The sequence below is a fragment of the Sorex araneus genome, chromosome 4 (assembly GCF_027595985.1).
Source record: "Sorex araneus isolate mSorAra2 chromosome 4, mSorAra2.pri, whole genome shotgun sequence".
Taxonomy (NCBI): domain Eukaryota; kingdom Metazoa; phylum Chordata; class Mammalia; order Eulipotyphla; family Soricidae; genus Sorex; species Sorex araneus.
The window spans coordinates 110,632,861-110,658,647 of record NC_073305.1 but is presented as its reverse complement, the minus strand read 5'-3'; the positions used below and the strand labels follow the sequence as shown (position 1 = coordinate 110,658,647).

Below are 25,787 nucleotides of genomic sequence, written 5' to 3'. Positions count from 1 at the left end.
TGATTGGCCGAGGGGCGTGGCGACAATCCGGAAGTCACGCAAGGCCACGTCTGCGGGTTGAGTCTCTTGGTCCCTGCGCGGAGTCTCCGGGGCGAGGGCGAGGAGGAGGTGAGCGGGGCTCTGCGACTGGTTTGCGGCCAGTGGAGGGGCCTGGTCCACAGGGATTCACCCGACCCCCGGGCTAGTGCGCTGGCCCCGGCTGACCCCCAGGCCACGCGCCGGACACACCCACCCGCCTCGACTGGGCGGGAACTGGCTGTTGGGCCGGCCCGAGGGTCCTGTATGATGGGGCGCGCGTCCACTGCCAGGGATGGGGGAGGGGGTGGCCATGCTCGTAAGTGTGCCAGGATTCCGGGGTACTGGGAGGAGAGCGGGATGGACGAGGTTTTGAAGATTGAATGGAAAGGAGGGGGAGGGGACACGCTTTAAGAGAGCTAAATCCTGAACTTGGGTGGGGGAAATGTACTTTGAATTAAAGAACATTAGACTGCTGAGGTTTAGGATCCCCGCAGCATGGAAGAGTTGAGAGCATTTGATCTTATTTCCTTTTTAGTGCTATCCAGATTTAAAAGGACAGGGGCACATGCTCTTCGGAGTAATCATGTTACATTGTCCACTGGTTAATTATTAGAAAACTGTCCTCATGCTCCTGAGATGAACCTGCAGAATTTCAGGTTTTTTGGCCTGGAGAATTGCCTTTAACTTGTGTGCACTGAAGCACTGAAGGACAATGGAGACCCTTGCGTACATACAGGTTGGTGGGTTGCTACAGTGGCTGCTCATGGCATGGTTAATTGGCCATGGCGCTGAGCACCAGGGACTGAGTTTGGAAACCCCGAATTATGCATAGAATTGGAGTAGGCCAAAGAAGGAAGTAAAAAACAGACGGAGAGCCAATGTTTGGTATTTAAAATGAGTGGTCAAAGGAAGAGTGTAAGAGATAACTTTGGAAAAGTGTTCCACTTCTTCCTTAGGAAAATGAGGAAGTCCCTGCATTGTGCGTTAGGAGGTCTGGGCAGTTTTGGAGAAAGATGGCATTTCCTTTGCTTTTTCCTTGTCTGTACCAAGGGTGTGAGTAGCAGCAGAATCACAGGTTTCTGTCCTCAGGGATCCCACCTGGTGGACTCAGGAGACCAAATGAGGTGTTGGGTGTGGCACCCCTGGGGGATGCCTCATGGAAGGCAAGTGTCATACCTGCTGTGCTGTATCTGTGGCCCCTAGTCCCTATTTTGGTTTTAAGGTTCTAGTTCATAGTTGACCTCAAATAAGGGACCCGCTAATTTAGGTTATTTAAATGAGGTCCTGGCTTAAGTTTTCCCATTTGTGCAGTGAAGAATCTTTGATCTCACCGGGAACTTGTAGGAGGTGGAGCTGAGGTGTGGAATCGTCCGGCACTGAAGTGGGAATTGGTGGGTGTCTGATTTCTGCCTCCGGTTGACAGTACTGGGAAGGCTAATCCCCAGGATTTATTCTGCCATTCTTTTCCCGATCAAGTGTCTGTTTCTTTGGGGGGAGTTCAGAATGAAGATTTATTAATTTGAAATATCAGTGTTTGAAGCAACTGGCCCTTGGAAGATTTCTTATGCTGGAAAACTGTTCCTTCATTTTGTAGACATGGATTTAGATGCTATTACAAAATACTCAGTGTTGCATGCCAAGCCCAATGGACTCATTCTTCAATATGGGACTGCTGGGTTTCGAGCAAAAGCAGAACATCTTGATCACGTCATGTTTCGCATGGGATTACTAGCTGTCCTGAGATCCAAGCAAACAAAATCTACAATAGGAGTCATGGTAACAGCATCTCATAACCCGGAGGTAATGAATACCTTTAGAGCTTTGATAAAGCAAACCTTTGCTTCAAGACCTTTGCTTCGGTCCCCTAGCAGTGTGACCTTCTAATTTTAGGAATGTGCCTTTTGTTTGCATGTGCCTTTGGGTTTGAAACAGTTTTTTCCACCAGTGGTCATTTAGCCCATGACTCTTCTCTGGGTGTGGAGCGAATGAAGGGAGACTCATGTTTTGGAGAGAGTCCATCATTTTAGCGAAAGAACAGAGTGTCCTTCCAAGTTAATTGTATTGAGACAATATTGGTGATTAACCGGGGCCTCTTAAGTTAGTCTGAGACTAGAAGTAAGGTGGGGGAAGGGTGAACGTTTGAAAAGACTTAGCATTTACCATTTTCAGATGGTTTTCAGATACGGAACAATTTTACGATGTGAATATACACACAGGCAATCTGGGAATCTGAACATGAGCTTCAGACAAAATACTGATGAATCCAGATGGTTTCAGTGTTCATGATATTGTTGTTGTTATCAAAGTATTTATTTTGTTTCTTTTTGTTTGGGGGCCACACCCAGCGGTGCTCAGGGCCATGCCTGGCTCTGTACTCAGGGATCACTCCTAGTGGTACTTGGGGGGCCATGCGTGGATGGAACCAGGTTCAACAGCACGCATGGGAAGCATCTTACCTACTCTACTGTCTCTCTGACCCCAGCGTATTTCTTTTAACACAACTTAACTCTTTTACTCTATACTACCAATAGCTCACTAAACTATGGATAGTGATTGTTTAAGTTATTCATTTAAACCATTAAGGTAATGGTTTAAATGTGTTCCTGTTGCTTGGGTCTTTGATTTTTTGCCTCTGCAGCCCCAGGATAAAATTACGTAGGTCAGAACACCTTACCCACTGTACTACCTCTCTAGCCAAATATTCTGTATTTTTTGATGAAGGTCCATACTCTTTTCCATAGCAGTTGTACCAGTTTACATTGCTACCAGCAGTGTCTGAGGCATCCTTTTCCTCCATGCCCTTAGCATCTATTTTATTTTGGATGTGAGCTTTACATCCAAATTTAAAGTTAGAACATTAAATTTTTCCTTCTGCTGACATTCAGGCTGAACTACACTGTGTTTGTTTTGAGGGACCTGAGCAGGATGGAATCAGCAGTTGTCAGTAGACCACCTAGTGTTAGACTAGAATATTCTTAGAAGAGTCATAGCTGAGGATTGCTGGGTGTCCTCACTCTTCTCCATTTGTGCCTTGAAAAAAATCTTTTATTATTATTGTTATTATTATTATTATTATTTAGCACTTAATTTTTTTCCTGCTTCTCCCCTGTGTGTTGTTTTTGTGGTATTAGGGGAGCATTTGATGTGGGGACCCCAGGCCCACACACTTGGTCTCAGTGCTTGGACTCGGAGCCTCAGGACCCCAGCAGCAGTGGTGGAGAATGGAGCTCAGCAGTGTGTGGGGGGGGTGTCAGGAATCGAACTCCCCCTTCTTGATGTGAGGCAGGTGCTCAGCCTCCAAGCCACATCCGTGAATCCTCTCTTGGGCCTTTTTTCCTCCCACCTTTAAAAATATTGTGCTTGAGGGAATAGGGCTACAATAGTGCTTGCGATCATGCTTGTGCACAGAATTAATGCCCCTCCGCTACTGCCCGGAGTCCCGAGGCTCTCCCACCACTTGGGTGTCACCTAGAGTTCACCTCTTCCTCCCCAGAGTGGCGACCTCCGTCCTGTATTCAAAGTTCACGTGGTTGTCAACATTCTGTTCTTTCCTTTCCTTTTTCTTGTGCATCACATATGAGATCATCTGGTGTTTCTCCTTCTTCCTTGACTGATTTTGTTTAATGTGTGTTTTAGCTCATTCAAATTGTAGCAAAAGGCATGACTTCATCTTTTCTTCTTTTTTTTTGGGGGGGGGGTCACACCCGGTGATGTACAGGGGTTACTCCTGGCTCTTCACTCAGGAATTACTCCTGGCGTGCTCAGGGGACCATATGGGATGCTGGGATTAGAACTCGAGTTGGCCGCGTGCAAGGCAAACGCCCTACCCGCTGTGCTCCAGCCCGACTTCGTCTTTTCTTATGGCCCAGTCTAATTCCATTGTGTTTATAGTCGCTCAGAGATTACTCCCAGCTCTGCACTCAGGAATTACTCCTGGAGGTGCCCAGGGGACCAAGTGGGATGGCAGGGATCAGACCTAGATTGGCCACGTGCAAGGCAAATGCCTTGCCCTCTGTGCTGTCACTCCAGCCCTTACCACAGCTGCTTTATCTGCTCATCTGTTTTTAAAGGGTTTGGTTTTGTATCTTGACTCACTGGTGTAAATGATGCTGCAATAAAAATAGGTGTGTGTGTGTATATATTTTTTTCAATAAGTGGTTTTCTGTTTGTGAGGTAGATATCAAGGAGCAGTTATATGGGAATTCAATTTTTAGTTTTTGTTTGTGTGTCGCCTCATCTGGTGGTGCTCAGGGCTTACCCCTGACTCTGTGCTTAGGGATCATTCCTGGTGGTGCTCAAGGGACCAAATGGGATATCAGGGATTGAACCTGGGCTGACTTCGTGCAAGAAAAATGCCCTACTAGTTGTTCTATTGCTCCAGCCCATCTATTTTTAATTTCTGAGACTTTTTCCTACCACTTTTCATAAAGATTGCACCAGACAACATTCCCACCAACTCTCACCAACGAATGAGGTTTCCTTTTTCTCCATATCCCTGCCAGCACTAGCTGATTCTAAATGTCTTTTTTATGTAGATTATTTTCATTTGTGCCTATAACAAAAAGTAGTGTAGTATAGTGACCTTCAGGTTTGAGAGTGAGACCTGCTCATTTGATATCATCACTGACACTAGTTATGTGAGTGAATTACTTTGAATCTCAGTTTTCTCAAAAGGAAGATTGGAATAATCATAGGATTATTATTTGTTTTATTTTGGGGGGCCACATCTGGCAATGCTCGGGGGTTACTCCTGGCTCTGCACTTAGGAATCACTCCTGGCAGTGCTTGGGGCACCATATCGGCTGCCATGGATTGAACCTAGATTGGCTGCATGCCAGGTAAAATGCCTTTACCTGCTCTACTATCTCTCTGGCCCCTAGGATTATTATTTAAATTGATAGAAGAGTCAGGATTATTTAATTTATATAAACCTCCTAATTCAGGACGGGGTTTTCGCTAGCCTACCCACTGCTCGCTTCAGTTGAGGGAGAAACAGTTTGAGAAAACTGTCAACTCAGCCTCAGGAATCTGCACCGATGACTGACTGTTTCTCTTTGAAGGAGGACAATGGTGTGAAACTGGTGGATCCTTTGGGGGAGATGCTGGCCCTGTCCTGGGAGGAATACGCTACCCGTTTGGCAAACGCTGAAGAACAAGATGTGCAGAGAGTGTTGCTGGATATCAGTGAGAAAGCGGCTATAAATCTGCAACAAGATGCCTTCATCGTGATTGGTAGAGATACCAGGTAACTGTCAGAGAAGTCAGGGACAGCAGCTTGGGGGACAAGATCTCACTGGTCTCGTCACTTTCTGTGCTCATAATCAGTGAACAGAATTGAGTGGAACTGTCCCAAAGGCTTTTTCACCTCCTGGCCCTTTCTGTTGGGTTTAGGAGGCCAGTCACTCAGGCCCTTTGGAGTCCAAACTGCAACTCTGACCCTCTATGATTCGAACAGGCTATTTAATCTCTTAATCTTTTAGGGTTGCCATGTCTTCACCTATGGAGTGATGTGGCTTAGCTGGGTTTTTTTTTTTTTTTTTTGAGGGTTACTTGACTATGAAATAGTTCCTGGCCTGAGAGATGCACTTAAATGTCTCCCGCCCCTTTATTTCTTCTATGGGTTGATTTCCCCCACCCCCACCCCCCCATTGAGTCAGGATACTTGATTTTACTCTAGGAATTTATGGGTTAGTATTGGTTCATATGTTCATATCATAATAGCTCATCATTTTCTCCTACTGGAGCTCACAGAGCACAATAATGATCATATCTATTTCAGAAATTATGCATTTCTACTTTTAGAAAAATTTTAGATTAAAAGTCTTCTAAGAAAAAGAAGTATTCTGTCCTGGGTAAGTCTGGTTTTGGCCAGAGACCTTTTCCCTGTTTCTTGGCCGGTATTTAACCTAACGTATTAGCAGAGGGACGCTGGGATACTACTGCTGCTGTTTGGTCTGTCTAGGTAACGGAGATAGCCAAGTTGACCTCTACTCGGAAGTAAATCATTGTCCGACAATGAAACCACCCCACCTCTTTTTGGTTTCCTACCTATTAAGTAATCTCTATGATACAGAACAAGGATTTTCAACCTTTGTCCTCAGACCTGTGTCCCTCTTTAAGATTTCCCTGCTGCTTCTCAAAATAGTTATTGCTACTTATCACACAGTAGCACTGTAGCACTGTCGTCCCATTGTACACCGATTTGCTTGAGTGGGCACCAGTAATGTCTCCATTGTGAGACTTGTTGTTACTGTTTTTGGCATATGAATATGCCATGGGTAGCTTGTCAGGCTCTGCCATGCGAGCGGGATACTCTCAGTAGCTTGCCGGGCTCTCCGAGAGGGTCAGATGAATTGAACCCGGATTGGCCACGTGCAAGGCAGACGCCCTACCCGCTGTGCTGTCGCTCCCGTCCATCAAATTGTACATCTGGATAAAATTTAATTGTATAATATTAGATTTTAAAACTGCTGTGCAAAAACAGTACTGTAAATAAGAGTTTTTCTGTTTTAACAATCTGAAATATTTTTTCCTAATATTCAAATATTTATTTGCATTAGGACATAGGTAACAAGATCTGACTGGTTACACTGAAAAAAGTTTGAAAGCTGACATAGAACATCTGTCTCCAAGATAGCTGTGCCATGATCTGCTTTATTTTCACTTAGATAATTTTTTTTACTTTATGAAAATTAAAGTTTGTCTATTGTTGGTGGTTTAATTGTGTACAGTTTAATTACTGTACATAGAATTTGCTTTTTGTGTACAGTATGTGCATTTAGTATTCACTGTTACCGATTTTTTTTAGGCCGTGTCTTTGTTGGTGTGGTATAGATAAAGTAGATCCTTTGCATCTACTCAGAAGCCAGAATAATTCCAAGAATTATATTATGAAAGGCTACTGGAAAATGCTAGTAATTTGTCTATATTCTCTTTTTAGCGTTTTCAGAGTTGACAGTTTCTATTTTAGTGAAGATGAACTTTGAATTTTATTAAATAGAATTCATGTACTTGTTTTTCGAAATGACAACTATCAGTTTCAAGATGAGATGTTTTATATTTTTCCTTTTTTTTATCTAGGCCCAGCAGTAAGAAACTTTCACAGGCTGTTATAGATGGTGTTACTGTTTTAGGAGGTCAATTCTATGGTATGTAATTATCCTGAGTTGTAAATTAAATTATTTTAAAAAAAGATAAAAGTTATAGAAGTTGTACATATTTATTTTAGCAACGCTTGAAAGTATAGATAAGACATTTAAAAATATTTAATTTGGAATAAAAAAATTAAAATTATTTTCTACACGTGCATATTTGCTTTTACCTGTAGCACTGTCGTCCCATTGTTCATCGATTTTCTCGAGCAGGCACCAGTAACGTCTCCATTGTGAGACTTGTTACTGTTTTCGGCATATTGAATACGCCATAGGGAGCTTTCCAGGCTCTGCTGTGCAGGCGGGATACTCTTGGTAGCTTGCTGGGCTCTCCGAGAGGGACGGAGGAATAGAACGTGGGTCGGCCACATGCAAGGCAAATGCCCTACCCACTGAACTATCGCTCTGTAGTTAGGTATATATGGGAAATGTTGATCACAAACATCTATCAATATTTACTTCTCTAATCATGACGGAAAGTATCTTTGAGCCTACATGTAATCATGACTTTAGTTTTTTCCTGTCTTCTCAAGTGATTTTTCGTGTTTTACCAAATGAGAGTTAATGCAACAAAATGGAGGAAGGCTATAGTCCTCTTATAATTGAGGATCCTGTTGTGAAAGCTGTATGCTTGGGAGGTCAATATTTTTCTAGTATCAGATTTTTCTCATAAAAAATTTATCTCTTGGGGGCTGGAGTGATAACACAGCGGGTAGGGTGTTTGCCTTGCACACGGCTGACCCGGGTTCAATTCTCAGCATCCCATATGGTCCCTGAGCACCGCCAGGAGTAATTCCTGAGTGCAAAGCCAGGAGTAACCAGGAGTAACCCCTGTGCATCACCAGGTGTGACCCAAAAAGCAAAAAATATATATATATATATCTCTTGACAGTCTTATCCTTCATTCCAGCTTCTGTACTTTCCCTTCCTTTACAGTTAATCTGTTTCTTCCGAGAATTTGCTCAGCTGGCTTCTCTGTACCCTCCTGCTAACTTCTTAGCCTCCCATGGGACCTCCGCTTCCTTGTTCCTCCAGTGACATATCTCCCTCATCTGGCTCTTACAGCCAAACTTGGTGGCTGTTATAAATTACAGTGCAGATTCTTAACCTTACTTCAGAAGCCCCTTGTTTCACTTTGGGCCTCATGAGACACTACAGTGTTCTGCATACATGCATTTCTTTTATTTGATTTTTTTTTTAACCACACCCTACTATTCTCAGGGATCACTCCTTTCGAGCTCCATGTACCATATGGAGTGCTGGGGGATCGAATCTGGGTTGTTAATCACATACAAGGCAAGTGCCCTACCCACTAGATGATCATTCTGGCCCCCTGCATACATGCATTTTTAAGGACAAAACTTAGTCAAAGGAATCTTATAGAAAACTAATAGAAAAAATCTAATAGAAATAATCTAATAGAAAACTTTCAGCATTCTTATTTTAAACTTACCATTTTAGTTGATGTCATCATAGCTTTCTACACTGTGATCTTTCCCTTTCTTTTAAGCTTCTGCATCCTTATTGGTCTTCTCTGAGGCTTCTTTGCTGTCTCTTAATATGGCCTCTCTCACCTTTTCCGTTCTGCATGATTTCTGAGCGATTGCCCTTCACTAGCATAGTTCCAACTACGTGTGATCTTTCATTCACTCATTTGTCCATCAAATGTTTTTTACTACCTATATGTACAACTCTCTGATACTGTTCTACTCCAGATCACAATTCCTAGTACAAAGTGCATTTATGTCATACTGTGTATATGCCTGCTTATGTATATAACTGAAAAGTTTCACAAGAATACACAAGATACATGGCATGTGCCTGCTTCATTAAAGAAATGAAAAAATGCTGATTGCCACTAAATAGGATCCACTGGCAAGCTTGGGTTTGCAATTTGTAAAGCACTGAGTGTTTACAAGGTACACACTCCATTTAGTTGGCCTGACCCATTCCCCCTCCCTCTCTAAAAAACTATTCTCTTGAACACCCAGATACTTGATTTCCAGCTCTTATTCTGTCTCTAGAGCCATCACTTTTCTAGTGTTTAGAAAACTTTAAGATTTTTCCTCTTTTCTTTTCCTTTTTTTTTTTCTTTTTTGTTTCTGTTGGGTCACACCCAGCTGTACTCGGGGCTTACTCCTGGCTCTGTGCTTAGGGATCACTCCTGGCATTACTAGGAGACCGTGCTTAGTGCTGGGATCTAATGTAGGTTGGCAGGACTAATACTATTCTGTGCTATCTCTCTAACCTTTGTTTGAAGGGTTATGTCATGAAGGTGTATTTCTTTGGCAGAGTTTAGTACTTGTTTCTGCTACCACTGTTGACTGTTTGATGAGAGCCTTTGATTTGAAGGCTTTTTCAGACCCTGTGGTTTTGTGAATTTGGGCTAGAAATTCTGACAACTCATTAATGTGGACCTTGGCCCAGTCTGTTTGGTGTTAAAGCAACTCTCCTGGGAGTGGGGATTTGCGACTGATTTTGCTTATGGCTCCCTTTTGTCCTTTGCAGCCTCAGCTTCATTCAAGTTTGATCTTCACTGAGTTTTTTTCATCTTAAGGCCAGATGACTTTTTTGTATTGAGAACTGCAGTTCTGTTTTCTAGTTCAGAGCAAATCCTCAGAGCAAAATTGGTTTTTCTTAGCTTAGATCTTGGCAGTTCTCTTTTTGTAATGTTTTTAGAAGGAGGATTCATTGAACTTGACCCTTTGTAATGTTACTGGAAATAGAACTCTGTTTTTCTCTGTATTGCTGGATTATAAAGTTGCTTTTCCTCTACTTCCTGTTTTGGTTCCCCATTTAGTTCATGTTTTTTTAGAATTGAGCACCTGTTCAATATCTGTTTTTCCCAATACCCCTGAATGAAGCCCTGACCTGTTTCTGTGGAGGTAATTGACTCTTACAAGTGAAGGGCACAGTCCCACAGACAGCCCTCCCTACACCCACTTCAGCTCACAGTCCTCTGGGCTGCTCACCAGTGTAGAGACTACCAGTGCTCCGTCTTGGGTTCAGGCAATGTACTAGCATGGTTTGCAGAATTCAGAGAAACATTTTACTACTGGATGATGGGTTCATTATAAAGAACGTGACTCTGGAATATCAGTAAGGGAGAGGAGCTCTCAATCAAGCTGGATAAGTGAGAAGGGCTGCAAGCGTCCATGCTCTCTGGACAGCCTCTGTTGCCAGATGATCACTGACCTAGAACGCAGATTTTTGTTGTTTTTTATGAAGCCGCCTGTCGTAATCATGTTTGATCACCAGTGGTAATTGGATTAGGTTTCTAACCCCACCTTGGGACTAGCTGGTGGTAGTGGGGGGGGGGTGTGGTAGAATGGGGGTGGGTTGGGGAGTCCTGAAAGTCCCAGTCCTGGTATGCTTCCACTGTTCTCCTGAAGTTCTCCACTTATGCTATCTGTTCTTTGGTTGCTGAGGTATCTCCCCAGACTTCTCTTAATATCTCAATAAAAGATACCTTTGTTACTCTCATCATTAGGTAATTCTAAGACTTTAAGAAACTGCCAGGTTTTGGGTAAACACCAAATAACTTTTTATTTTTTTTAGCAAATTTTATAAATCACAGCATTACAGGGACCAAAGATATAGTACAGTATGTGGGGTGCTTGCCTTGCATGCAGCAAACCCAGGTTTGATCCCCAGGACCCCGTATGGTCCCCTGAGCCCTGCCAGGAGTGATTCCTGAGCACAGCGCCTGAGTGTTGCCAGGTATGGCTCAAATAAGAGAAAAAATTACAACATCACACCATGTTTAGCATTTGGATTATAGTAGGTTTATTATTACATTTAGACAATTAACGATTCATTTTTTTTTGCATTCCTTTTTCTTTGGCTGTGAGGGTGACAGGAGGGGGTGACTGGAGGGTCTTCCAAGCAGTAATTAGGAGGCAGGGGACCCCTCCTGAACCACTTTGGCCCATTCAAAATTCAGACTTCTCCGGCAGTCAGCCCAGTGGTTCAGTGTGCCTGAGGATTTACTATCCTGACTGAGGAAAAAATTCATATAGTATGAGTCATTTTAAAATTAGGCAATATGATAAACTGCTTTTTGGATTTCTGTAACAGATTATGGATTGTTGACAACACCCCAGCTGCACTACATGGTATGCTGTCGAAATACTAATGGCCAGTATGGAAAGGCAACCTTGGAAGGTTATTACGAGAAGCTCTCTAAGGCCTTTTTGGAACTGACCAAACAGGTGAAAATTTCTTTCCTTTCTTTTTTTTTTTTTCTTAAATAAAAAAAGATTGAAACTCTGAACACTGTGATTTACAAAGTTGTTTTCAGAATACAGTTGTTTCAGCTATTCAGTATTCCAGCACCATCCTAATCTCCACCAGTGTGACCGTCCCTCCACCACTGTCCCCAATTACCCACTCACCTTCCAAGCCTGCCCCCTTAGCAGGCACAAAATAATTTACCTGATATTTCTTATTGCAACATATTTCTCATAATGATGTTTTTAAAGTCATTGCCCGAGGATTTATTGATTTGTTAGGTGCTAGTTGAGTCTTCTGTGTTGCTGTTTTCACTCATTGAGCTTAGCGGGTTTTTGAGCAACTTTCCCATCTAATTTTCTGTGCTCATACTGGGCTGTCATTTATTTATTTTGGTTTTGGTTCGAGTCACACTCGGCAATGCTCAGGGCTTACTCCTGGTTCTGCACTCAGGAATTACTCTTGGCGGTGCTTGGGGGACCATATGTGATGCTGTAAATCGAACCTGGGCCTGCCGTGTGCAAGGCAAATGCCCTACCCGCTGTGCTATTGCTCCAGCCCCCATACTGGACTGTCAGTACGTCAGTACGGTGACATTCAGAGATGTTTCAGCTGTGTATGTGGCTGTGCTCTCCAGGAGCTGTGGGACCGGGATGGTTCAGCAGCGTGTTGTCTCAGCTGGGCCCGGTATAGACTGGTGGAAGTTGAGTTTGGGTGGGAGGGTGGGACACTGGACCCATCTGCAGGGCAGGGACTTTGACCTGTCCCCTTCCCAGAAGGCTCTAGAGATCACGACCTAGCTGGCTGTGGCACCTCTCTGAAAATTCCCTGGTTACAAAAGTTAAAGCAGTTGATCCAACTGCAAGATGCATTAAATTTTATTTTAATAAGTCTCTCCTTTTCTTTTTCCAAGATGATAGCATATCTCCTTTTCCTTGAGAGGCTCCACAAGTTCTGGCCTTTGTTATATGCTGTTAGCATTTAGTTGGCAAGGCACATAGTACCTTCCGAGATCATTGGGGCAGAAAGTCTCAAAACACGGTGTTTTTATTGATGACTCTGATAAGTACTCATTCAGATGAACCTATTCCCAGAGTTACTCTAGGTGCTATTGGTATCTTTTGGAGGCTTATGTTACTAGCGATCAGATCATTTATATTTTTTTTAAATTTTAATGAATCACCATGATATAGTTACAGACTTACAAGCTTTTGTGATTATGTTTCAATGTAATCACAAAAATCCTGAGTTCAGAGCCTGGAGTAAGGTCTCAGCACCATTGGGTATGGCCCAAACCAAAAAAAAAAACAAAACAAGAAACAGAATCCCTCAAACACTAATAACCATATATACAGTGTGGTGGTAAATGCTATGAAGATTATGGGCAGGTAATATTACTATTCATTCATTTACATATTCACATCTATGTTTATATCACATTTAAAATAGATTTTCGCTTAAGTGATCATGCTCAATTGGAAACAGATTCTTCTATTTTTTTTTATTTTTTATTTTTTATTTTTTTGCTTTTTGGGTCACACCTGGCGATGCACAGGGGTTACTCCTGGCTCTGCACTCAGGAATTACCCCTGGCCATGCTCAGGGGACCATATGGGATGCTGGGATCCGAATCCGGGTTGGCCTAGTGCAAGGCAAACGCTCTACCCGCTGTGCTATCTCTCCAGCCCCTCTATTTTTTTTTAAATTAATTCTTTAAAGTTCTATTTTGGTGTTTCACAAATTTTGAGTATATGTATCTTTATGCTTTTTTTGGTTTAGATAAGTTAACTGAAATAGGGGAAAATACATATATATGTATTTTATGTTTCACTTTTGTAACTTGAAATTTGTCTTCCTTTTTTCTGTTTTCAGGTTTTTGATAATGGAGATGAGTGTAGATCACTTAAGGTAGACTGTGCAAATGGCATAGGGGCCCTAAAGTTAAAAGAAATGGAACACTACTTCTCACAGCAGCTGTCAGTTCAGCTGTTTAATGATGGGACCAAAGGGAAACTCAATCATCTCTGTGGTGCTGACTTCGTGAAAAGTCATCAGAAACCTCCACAGGGTAAGTAGATTGTAGAGATTCTTGACGATTGGCTTCCTTTGCAAACAGGCAGCTGGATGAGGGAAGAATCTGCCACACTCTTCCATTTCCAGGTACGTGGGCATCTTCTCATTGTTAACGTCATTCCAAACACTCCTTTCCCTACACCGCTTGCTTGTAATTCTTGAATTTCACAGTGTAGAAATCCTGGTGTGGGAAGTGAAATCTGAAAAAAAAAAAAAAAAGGTCTTCTGGATTGGTACATCTCAGACTTCAGCCTGTATCAGAATCAGGTGGGAGCATGTGTGTAAGGAGCTTATTAGAGTTTCTGTTCTGTGAAGTAGGATTTGTGTAAGATACTCATTTAGATGGGCTGGGGTGATAGCGCAGTCGGTAGGGCGTTCACCTTGCACGTGATCGACCTGAGTTTGATTTCTCCACCCCTTTCGGAGAGCCTGGCAAGCTACTGTGAGTATCTTGCCCGCATGGCGGAGCCTGGCAAGCTACCCATGGCGTATTCGATATGCCAAAAACAGTAACAACAAGTCTCACAATGGAGACGTTACTGGTGCCTGCTCGAGCAAATCAATGAGCAATGGGATTACAGTGACAGTGACTCATTTAAATTACTATCAAATGCCCAAGTGGTGTTGAAGGTGCTGGTCTGGCACTTTGGGAATCACTGTTCTGAAGAACAATGGCACAGACTATTATCCCCTTATCTGACTACAGCACACTCCGGAGAAGGAATTTAACCTTGCATAATATTTGCAACATTATTGCTTTCCATAGTGGGCCTAGAAAGGCATAGTAGGAGAAAGTCTGGCCTTTAGATTCTAGGTGTAGTTAGTTCTACATTATAGATCTAGGGTCTATATTATAGACCCTAAATGGTTAACTTATGAGTCAAAAGAGCTTGCAGATTTGGTCTTCTGTATATATTTGTGACTATCTAATTGATTAATTACCACCACTTAAAACTGACGATTTTAGTTACACATAGGAATCTCTGGATTTCTCCTTTGCAAGACCAGAAAGTGTCCATTTTCATATGACATTACTTGGCTGCAATGGTAGTTTCTCTCACCTTCAGACAGGATTTCATTCTGCAAAATGCCAGACTAATTTTCAGTTGCTTCTCTCAGTTATTTTACCATCTTACTGAAGAAAGAATGAAAAATTTCAGTCTAATTAGCCAGTTTAGCTCCTTTGCTGAGATTGCTCATTTTGACCTGTAAGAATTACTAATAAATAATTTTGGTTGGTTTGGTAGGAGAATTTTTAAGTACCTCAAAAAATTAAAATGGACATATTTATTTGTAAAACATAAAGCTAGTTAGGATTATTCTTTTGTAAAAAATATTTTCACTTGTCATTGAAATATAAGAAAAACCTAAAACTTTCTTGGCAGTCACACCTGATGGTGCTCAGGGTTTACTCCTGGCCCTGTACTCAGGGATCAGTCCTGGTGGGCTCTGGGGATGGAATGATGGGGGTAGAACCTGGGTTCGCCACACGCAAGGCAAGTGCTCCTACCTGATGTACTTTCTGACCCCATAAACTTGAGGTTTTAAATAATTGAGTTTTACTTCCATTTCTTAGACTAAGACTGATTTGTCTAAGAAATTATTCTCTGTTCTAGGAATGGAAATAAAATCCAACGAGAGATGCTGTTCCTTTGATGGAGATGCCGACAGAATTCTCTATTACTACCATGACACAAATGGCCACTTTCATCTCATAGATGGAGACAAGATGGCAACACTCATCAGCAGTTTCCTAAAAGAACTTCTGCTGGAGGTACGTGGGTGACTGATGACAGATAAAATGACACGTAGTCACATGATTCTTTCTGAGACAGTATTTGAATATGTCAGTGACACACAAGTTATGGGACATTCCTTATGTTTGTGGTTAGAAAAATTGGTGATTCCAGTCATTTTAGCATTTAGGGCACTGGTTTCAGAATTTTAAGCACTCTTTTCTGCTTTATACTGCCATAACTTTGATTTGCAATTTTCTGAAATTGTGCTTTCTTCACAGTGATAATAGAAAGAACCTTCCACTTTCACTCCCCCAAAGCCTCAAGTTTAAATGGAAATTTTTATCTGAAAGGGGCCAGAGTGATAGTACAGAGAGTAGGGCATTTGCCTTGCATGCACTTGACCCAGGTTCATTCCCCAGCATCCCATATGGTCCCCCTGAGACCACCAGGAGTGATCTCAGCATAGAGTCAGGAGTAAGCCCTGAGTACCTCCAGATATAGCCCAAAAGAGAAAAAGGAAAAATAAAGAAAAAAATTTCATCTGAGAGACTTGTTTTTTATGATTTTGACAGTAACACAAGACTACAACTATCTCATTCTTTTGGAAATTTCAGGCTAACGCTTGGTCTGGGGCCATACTTGGCAACACAGTGTGCATCACCTCCTGAACTCTCTGTGGCCCTTAGGCTAGCTTTAACTGTGATCTGGAAAAAGTGCACAGTAAAAAGCCATTCAGTACTTTTTAATAAAACTAAAGTGTTGGGGGCTACGGATACAGCTTAGCAGTAGAGCACTGGCCTACTAAAAAACCTACAGAAAATAAAGATCAAGGAACCTTCAGTAGATATTATTTAAGTAAGTCAAAAGTGTTTTACTTTTGTAATCCCCTAGAGTATATGTAAATTTGTTTTGCTTTTTTTTTTTTTGGTCACATCCAAGAGTGCTCAGGAATTACTCCTGGATCTGCACTCAAGGATCACTCATGGTGGCAGGCTCAGAGGGACCATATGTGATGCCAGGGATCAAATTCAGGTTGGCCATATGCAAGGCAAATCCCACTGTACTGGCCCATAAATTTTTAGTGTGTCACTGCATCAAAACACAGATGAATGGACTGATAATTTTGTGTTCTTCAGAACTCTGTTTGCTGTTCTTATGTCTGCTTTAGATGGTGAGGTAATTACTAACACTTTTGGGTTTTTCCCTAGATTGGAGAAAGTTTAAATATTGGTGTTGTGCAAACTGCATATGCAAATGGAAGCTCAACAAGGTATCTTGAGGAAGTTGTGAAGGTATTGAACCATTTTATCTTATGATACTTTCTTAACTATCTTCTGAGATAATTCTATGTAGAATTAAATGCCTTCATAATAGTAAGTAGGTTGTAGTAGATTATGCTTAACACGTGTCCATCTGAGGGATAATGGGAAATTTTAAAATAAGATAGAAACTAAATTGTCTCCGATGCAAAAAAGGGAAAGATTTCATTTTGTTGACAATTCCCTTTTCTGCGCAGATGGGCTTTAGTATTAAGCTATCCTACTTTGTTTTTTTTAAGCCTTGTGTGGTGCTCAGGAGGCCTAGGGCTGCAGGGTATGGTGCTGCTCTGACCCTGTGCTGTGGGCATTATCCAGGCCATCCTGGCAGTGCTCCGGGGCCTCTTGACTGTACAGGGTGATGCCTAGGGAAGACCACGTGATACCTGGGAACAAACTAGGGTTGGCTGCATTCAAGATATATGCCTCAATCCCTGCACTATCTCTAGGGCCGCTACTTCTTTATTGCTGCTTTTGTTTTATGGGGGCTTTTGATGAAAATAACAGCCAGAACCGTATCTTTTTTTAAAATTTTTTATTTTTATTGAATCACTGTGAGATAGTTACAAGCTTTCATGTTTGGGTTAGAATCACACAATGATCAAACACCCATCCCTCCACCAGTGCACATTCCCCACCACCAATATCCCCAGTATACCCCCCCTTTCCCACCCTCCCCCTGCCTCCATGGCAGACAATATTCCCCATACTCTCTCTCTACTTTTGGGCAGGACCATGTCTTATCTGCTGACTGCCTGGGCTTTTTTCCTAGGAGTCTTGTGGTTTCAGGTTTTACAGTAAAATTTAATCTGCTTTGAGTCCATTTTTATGAGTAATATAGGGATTCCGTTTTGGTTTTTTGTATGAACTATTCCATCTGTTTTTGAAACTTACGAGCCTAGATCTGGCAGACAGTATCCTTGAAGCCAAATTGGACGTACCACTGTTTGGTCTTCGTGGACTACATCCCTATTTACATACACACTGTATTGACTTTTCACATGACGGTGGACAGTTGAGCCACGGTACAGACTGTGATCCTGCAGAAATGGAAATATTTATCTGCCTTCCTATCGTTAAAAGCTTATTCTCCATATCATAAACTGGGTTGCTAAAAAAGTTAGTTGTCATTCCTCCATGTTTTTATAAGGGGACATTATCTTTTTTATGTTTTGGGGGGCCTACCCAGTCAGGGTTCTGGCTCTGTGCTCAGGGATCACTCCTGGAGTGCTTGGGGACCACATGTGGTACCAGAGATTGAAACCAGGGCAGCCGCATTGCAAGGATAGTGCCCTACCTGCTGTAATACTGCTCCAGTCCCGGGCACCCTCATCTTTGTTTTCCTTTACCATTGTGCTTCTGTAAAACCTTTTCTTCCCCAGATCAGCATTTACCACAGTGGATTTAATTGCTTGTCCACATCACTAAGTTTGTGTGGTTTGGCTCTGTTATATCCTTGAGATAGTAGATAAACAGTGTTTGTTAATTGAATAACTGCATTACATTTTTTAAAATATGTGTGCCATAGGTACCTGTCTATTGTACTAAAACCGGTGTAAAACATTTGCACCACAAGGCTCAAGAGTTTGACATCGGAGTTTATTTTGAAGCAAACGGTCATGGCACAGTAAGTTCTCTGAAGTGATTGATTGCAACTGACATTATCTAGCACTGTTATGGTGACACGTCTGTATCTGAGTACTAATAGGTAAACATTCCACTTAACAGAAATGACTGGGATAGTAAGATTATTTGGTTAAAACTGGCCTTATTTTGGATTGTGATCTTTAGTTCTTCTTAGAATTTCTTAAGGAAATATAGTTCTCGATTTTCTTACAAGTAGAGTGTCAATATTTCCTACAGTTGGCAATAAGTGGTATAAAGAGAGGTCATTGGCCGTGCTAAACTGAATGATACTGAAAATTTTGAGAATTAAGTATGAGTTTCAGGCAATTGGCAATAAATGTACAAGCTCTTTCAAAGTTTTTGTTTTGACTCACACCCTACAGCGCTAGCAGCGGGCTACAGGAGATGGAATCCATGGCTACCATTCTACCATTCTACCATTCTATTCTACCACTTGATCCATATTCTACCCATATTCTTTTTTTTCCATAATTTTTATTTTTTAATATTTTATAAAGTAGTTCACAATATTTGATTACATTTAATATTCAAACACCAGTCCCACCCACCACCACTTCCCACCACATTTCCGATGTTTCCATCCTGGCATCCAAACCCTGCCCCTAAAGCAGAACTGAAATAATTTATTTTATATTGCTTGTTATGAATAATCTGCTGAAAATGATCCAAAAAAGTTTCTTAGAGGGAAATGTGTGAAGATTGTTGTATTTTACCCAGGAGCCATTAAGCCCTTCTATAAGAGACGAATAATATGTTATTAAAGGTTGACCCTTGTCTGCCTGCCTGCCTATCTATCTATCTATCTGACTATATATTTCCCCCTAAGATTGATTGCCTTCTACTTTAAACCGCATCAAATGTGGTGTGCTACTCTTGGTATATCAGTGGTGTAAAATGTGATGTCCTGGTGAGGCTCATCTGCGCGTGTGGAGAGCATGGCCGTGAGCATGGCAGCGGTTGAGTTTTGAAGGTTTTGGGCTGTCGGGGTTGGCTCTGTTGGAGTGGGGAGGGGCCTCACCCACCCCCCTCCATGTTGCCCCAAATGAACTGAGTCATATTCATAGCTAAGAATGTTTTAAGAAATATATTAGACACCTGGCGGTACTAAGGGGCTGTTCTTAGCTTTGTGTTTAGAAGTGACTCCTGAAGATGCTTGGGGGACCTTACGCAGTACTGGAGATCCAAACTGGGCAGGGGTCGGCCATGTGCAAGGCGGCTGTCTCACTTTCTGTAACCTCTCACTGGCCCTTTAAAGGCTTTTTCAAAAGATATGATTCACATAGCATACTTTACCTTTTTTTTTTTCCTTTTTGGGTCACACCCATTGATGCACAGGGGCTACTCCTGGCTCTGCGCTCAGGAACTACTACTGACGGTGCTCAGGGGACCAAATGAGATGCTGGGAATGGAACCCGGGTTGGCCGTGTGCAAGGCAAGCCCTACCCACTCTGCTATCACTCCTGCCCCCGTACTTTACCATTTTAAAGTGCACAAATGCACTTTATATTGACAAAGTTCATAAGTTTTGTCTTTATTTCTCATACCTCATTCCAGATGTGGATTGGAATTGGTCAATAGAAAATGTTATCTAGATCAAATAATATTTATTCCCTCAGGATTGGCATATAGATCTCATAAATAAGTCCGTAGAAAATACAATTAAGTTACAATATCAGTGATATAATGGTTTTTATTTTTTAAGGGTAGTAGCTATTTAGGTTTCTGTTATTCCTTTAAATTTGCAGTGCAGATAAAAGTAAGGGAGTTGGGGGCTGGAGTGACAGCACAGCGGGTAGGACATTTGCCTTGCACGCGGCCAACCCGGGTTCAAATCCCAGCATCCCATATAATCCCCTGAGCACTGCCAAGGGTAATTCCCTGTGCATCACCAGGCTTGACCCAAAAAGAAAAAAAAAAAGGGGGAGGTGGCTATGTTGTAGTAAGATAGTTTCTGCATCTTCCCTTGCCAGTAAACAGGTATGTACTTGGTGATCCTCAGGGATCACTCCTGGAAGTGTGTGTGGGGCTGTCAAGAAAACTACTAAGTGCAATGATTTTTTATTATACATATTATTTAAAGTAAAATGTTAGAAAAGATAGGCATAAGGAACTTGTTTGTACAAAATGGCCGAGTGGCTAAAAGAATAAATTGATTATGACCTTGTGCCAAGGTACTGTTTTCTCTGTAATCGGCTTTTAAAATTTTGAAAGCCAGTTTTATAAATTCACCAGGAACTTATTTTCCCTAGCAATGTCTTCTGGATTCTGATTTGCTTTTTATACTCACATCATACATTCTACGGTGGTGGTTGCTTTTCTTCTCCTTTTCCCCAGGTTCATTTAGTTTCAAAAGTGGCTTCAGGCAGGATGGGAAACCTGGCCTTCTAGGAAAGTTGTGACTATACTTTCCTCGTAGGTACTGTTTAGTAAAGCTGCGGAAACGAAGATAAGACAACTTGCAAAAGAACTCGGAGAAAAGAAAAGGAACACTGCTAAGATCCTGGAGAACATCATTGACTTGGTCAATCAGGTGAGACCTGACAGAGTGGCAGGCTCTTGGCTACTTGAGAGTGGCTCAGAAGGTGGACAGAAGAGTGTGCTGGAGAAGGCCGAGTGACTGTCTTGCAGTAGTGGTACAGACATAACGTCTCCATTGTGAGACTTGTTACTGTTTTGGGCATATCATATACGCCATGGGTAGCTTGCCAGGCTCTGCTGTGCGGGCGGGATACTCTCGGTAGCTTGCTGGGCTCTCCAAGAGGGACGGAGAAATCAAACCCGGGTCGGCCACGTGCAAGGCAAATATTTAGAAAAGTTGTCTGACAAAGACGTATGTATGGGCAGAATTGTTGATACTGGAGTGTAGACCATAGCAGAAGAGCAGGAAAAGCAATAAACCTATGGGCCTCTTAGACACTTACTGCACCTGAAAAGTATTTCATTGTGCTGCTCTTTCAGTGACACAGGGGTACAAGCTATTATCCTGTTTAAGACAAAAGGCTTAGAGCTGCTTTGTCATACACAGTACCTTCCACCATCATGGCCAGAATGCACTGGAGATTGTGCCGTATTCCTACAGGAATATGCTACTGGGATGACGCACATCGGAAGCCTTACACAAGCTCTCATTTTTGCAAGACAGGGACATTGCCACTGACTTATCCTTGGAAAGCTTAGTTAGTTATTATTTTATGTTAAGGAAACTGTAGTGCTATGCTCATGCTGAAAACTAAGTTAAATTACGTTCATCTGTGAGCCAATAGTGTTAACTCCTTTAATCTCATTTTTATACGTAGGGAGGAATATTAAAGGTAGGTCTATCAAGTAGTTATGATCGAATTATGAACAATAATTAGGGAGAGATCCTTTGAACACTCTAAAGGACAAAGTGGAATGTGATTGCTTCTCTAATACAGCTTTCCTATCCAAACTTCGCTTATGTTAGTATGCTGGTGCCCATGTATTTCCTCTTACAGGCAGCTGGTGATGCTATTTCTGACATGCTGGTGATCGAGGCAATCCTGGCTCTGAAAGGCTTGACTGTGCAGCAGTGGGATGCTCTCTATACAGACCTTCCAAACAGACAGGTCAAAGTGAAGGTGTGAGCAAAATTCACTCATTTAAAACCTATTTAATCTCAGATCTCACTATATTTCCCAAATAAGCTGTTTTGCCTTTATATTAACTATTATCTGTTTGAGAAACGGTGTGATTTTACAATTTAAAGCATAAATGACGAGAACAAAATAATGAATCTATGGCTTTAGCAGATTTCAGCTGCTGCCCTATACATTATTTGTATCTCCCCCATATAGCTTCAAATGGAACTATTTCTTCTGCATTATTCTTGGTTTGCAGTTTGCCCTGTGGCTAGACAATGAGAAGCAGAATCTGTGGGCTGAAAGGTAGAACTTTTAAAAGGCTTTATGGGGAATCAGAGAGAGGGTGCAGCAGGTGGGACACTTGCCTTGCTGGCATCTGACCTGGTTAGGTTCCTGGCACCACCAGCTTGAGAACAGCTGGCTGTGGCCCAACCCACAAACCAATCCAAAACATAAGTCTTTGCAGATACATTACTGAGTTCTGTATGTGTTTATTTCAGTTTATAAATTCATCAACAGAATTTATGAGAGACAATTCAGGGATATTAAAACCAGAGTTCACAAAGATGCTTTTGATTGCTCAGCTCAGTTTTTGAAATACTTAGGAGATCCTAATTGTAACCCTCTCTACTAGGTTTGCTATTTTCCTCTTTGTTTAAATGCATGGAGGATACCTAAGGTTATTTCATCATAAAATAATGTTTACTGGCCATTATTTTAATGGTAACTGTGAAGCAGAATAGACAATGTTCTCTCTTTGTATAGGCAGTTCTTTAGGAATTATGTTGAACAGGTAAACTTCTTAGAGGGAAGGTAATTCAGTAACAAACTGCTTTTACATAGGTCGCAGACAGGCAGGTTATCAGCACTACCAATGCTGAGAGACAAGCCGTAACTCCCCCAGGACTACAGGAGGCAATTGATGAGCTGGTGAAGAAGTATAAGTTCTCTCGAGCTTTTGTCCGGCCCTCTGGCACAGAAGATGTTGTTCGAATATATGCAGAGGCAGACTCACAGGTAAGCTGGGATAGATCTGTTGAAAACATGTGCAAATAGTAGAGGGTAGTAGAAGGGGAAAAAAAAAACTTTTTATGAATTGTCTGAGATTTGTTAGTATAACCAAACAAAATGAGATTCACATTATTTCCCTCAGTATTTTTTTAATCCAGACTTCCTGAAGGCATCCTATTCCTGTGTCAGTTATCTTTAAGAATCAAAAATTCTTAAAATTTAGCTGTCTCTATATTTAAAAAATAAACCTACCAAAAACTCCTTGAGTGGTCTAGAGAGACAGTACGAGTGCTTGCCTCGAATATGGCTAACTCTAGTTTTACCCCTGGCACTTGAGAAGGTCCCCTAAACCCCTAAACACCACTGGGTAGGGCCCAGCCCTCTTCACCCCTTTCAAATTCTTCTTGAGAAAACAACCTTGATCTGTGCCTCGTGTTTTTCTGTAAGGGTCCAAACTTTGTATTCTGACCTTCTATAATTTGTACCTTACAAACTCTTTGTCACCTCTGCTTTGCAGAATATTTATCAGAGTGAGTTGACTTGAATTTGTACTCTAAAATATTTCCAATCAAACTTACACAATAGCTTAAGCCAGTGATTTTCAACTCTGGTGCTTTTGGACCACTGCGAGCCTGCAGGTGTGAAAAATGGATGATCACTGGCCTAGGCCATGCCCCAAAATCGTGACTAAAGATCCTTACTCTGTTGTAGAGGCCCAGCAGCCTTTTGCCTTTAAAATGGATTCGGTTTTATGAAAGGTATTCAGAGTTTTGGGGTGATAAGAACTTACCTCTTAGAAGAATTGAACATCTTCCATTTCAAGGTCTTGGAATATGTTATGGAAAGAAAAGTTTTAATTGCATTGTTAGTGTGACAAAACTGGCTCCCTCTCACATTGTCTTTCTCATCTATTCTCCTTTAATGTGATTTTTGCAGGAAAGTGTGGACAGCCTTGCACATGAGGTGAGCTTGGCAGTCTTCCAGCTGGCTGGAGGAATTGGAGAAATACCTCAACAAAGTTTCTGAAGACAATTTTTATATTCTCAAGAAACTGGATTTTTAGTTTTTGTAAAATCATAATACTGTCATTATTGGGACACTCAGACATGTTGTTTACAGTCAGAGCACCTAACTGGGTTGTTCTGGTTGTTTTTCTTAAACACTACCAGAGTCATTCTCTACAAGTAGGTACATCTTATACTGGTTAAATTAAGATTTTTAAAAAGAGGAAACTTACCGCTAATCCTGATTTCACTAATATAAGATATTGGGACTTAAGCATATGATGCAGGCATATGATTCAGCCATTAACCTTCTAATGTATTTAGGGAAAAATCCTGGGGTTTCTGGGAAATTAAATCTTATTTATTACCAACTCGTTTTGAGGTATTTTCCATCACTATTACCTATTATGTTATTTTGCAGAACTACTCCCTTGCCATTATCACTACATATGGGGATGGTGGTGAAGACTTAGCCTTCAGAACAAATTTTTTTTTGAGTGCCTTATGAAATTCTAATAACAACCTTTGCCAACAAAGATAAATTCTTTCTCTGAATCCCACTGGCTCGCATATGACACAGCTTCATAAAGCATGCAGATAACTACTCTTTTGGAATTTCAAATTAAAGAAAAAGATGACTGGGCTTGTGGATTTCATATATTCCAAGAAATACATAAATCTTAACTAATAATATCAGTTCCTTCCTTACCAATAAAACCATAAGGCAGAACCTAGGGGTGGAAAAAGAAATGCTTAAAATGGAAGGGAAAAAAATACAAGGTACAAGTTCTTACAAAATCCATTGTGCCAAGTTCAGAGATAAGTTACTAAAAGTGAAGCCGCAATCTAAACACCTCTATCCATGTCTTCAAAGGTATGTATGCCAACTTAAGGAAGTGCAGAATTCCTAGACAGTAGCTTCTTAGAGCAGAACTGCAGTGAGAGTGATCAAAACAGGTTAGTCAAGACACCATCAAGGTTTTTTTTTTCTGGTAGCTGAAAAGACCAGGAGACAAAAAAACAAAAAGAACAGCTATCTTGTTTTCCTAGCCATGAACTGCATCTGTAGACTGGTAGGCGCCGCCCCCGGAGTGTCAATGGATTGCACTTGGTCCTAAATGGGGGAAACTGTTTCACAGGTCACCTGCTTATGAGTACAGTGTTCAAGTTGTTGACTTAGGTGAACTAATCTGCTGGTGCTCTGCAGTTAAAACACAAAATTCACTCAATGCTATCGTACAGTTCAAGGTATAAATGAGTGCAGCTCTCAGCTCTGGAAGCTTCACAAAGCATACTCCTCAATATGAGGGATGGAGAGATATCAAATATTTTATTTCTGCATTTTTTTTCCCCATCAAGTGTTTCACACTTTTTCTTGCTTGCTTCTGGTTGTACAGACTCATTTCTGAACCTAGAAAGGTATACATATTGTCTTGACTCAGGGCTTGTAAGAGGTACTCACTCTGATCAGTAAAGCTACCCATTCACCTGTCTCTGGGTTGAGCCCAGTCCACAGTAAGCACACACATGACTGCGCTTTATCCCATTTGTGTTTGAGTTTTAGTCAAAATGGGCCCTGCTGGCCACAGAGCTCAGCAGTAGGCATAGCGGCCCCTACATCTCACCGTCTCCTGCCAGACACACATACTCACCTGCTGCTTCCCAGCCCCTCCCCACCTGCCCAGAACAATCCTTAGGTAACTCACCTCTTCTGGGAACATCACTAGGAATTGAGAGGGGGTGGACGGAAGTGCTACGTCGGCTCTGTACTGAGGTCAGGATGGTCTTGCTCTACTTACAAGGATGCATGTGCCAGGCTTCAGTTACTCTTAGTGAAGGTATGTGGAAGAAAAGGACTTGTGGCACCATTCTAATAGTAAAATGTAGTGAAATGGAAAGAGTAACCCCCAACCAATCTAATTCAAACAAAGCCCGAAACCAACAGAAAAAAAAAAGTGTGCATTGTGTATTTTGCAGGTTTAGGACAAGTAAGGAC

The 25,787-nt window shown here is 41.6% G+C and overlaps 1 protein-coding gene across 1 annotated transcript; it reads left to right on the top strand.

Annotated features, from left to right (window-relative positions):
- Positions 1-4: 4 nt before the first annotated feature.
- PGM3 (phosphoglucomutase 3) lies at positions 5-25,589 on the top strand. Its single transcript, XM_004610126.2, has 13 exons — positions 5-108; positions 1,613-1,818; positions 5,079-5,263; positions 7,099-7,166; positions 11,247-11,380; positions 13,272-13,467; positions 15,089-15,246; positions 16,420-16,503; positions 18,056-18,154; positions 20,591-20,704; positions 21,651-21,773; positions 22,620-22,793; positions 23,724-25,589. The coding sequence occupies exons 2-13, from the start codon at positions 1,615-1,617 to the stop codon at positions 23,811-23,813; spliced, it is 1,629 nt and encodes a 542-aa protein (XP_004610183.2). The 5' UTR covers positions 5-108; positions 1,613-1,614; the 3' UTR covers positions 23,814-25,589.
- The last annotated feature ends 198 nt before the right edge of the window (positions 25,590-25,787 follow it).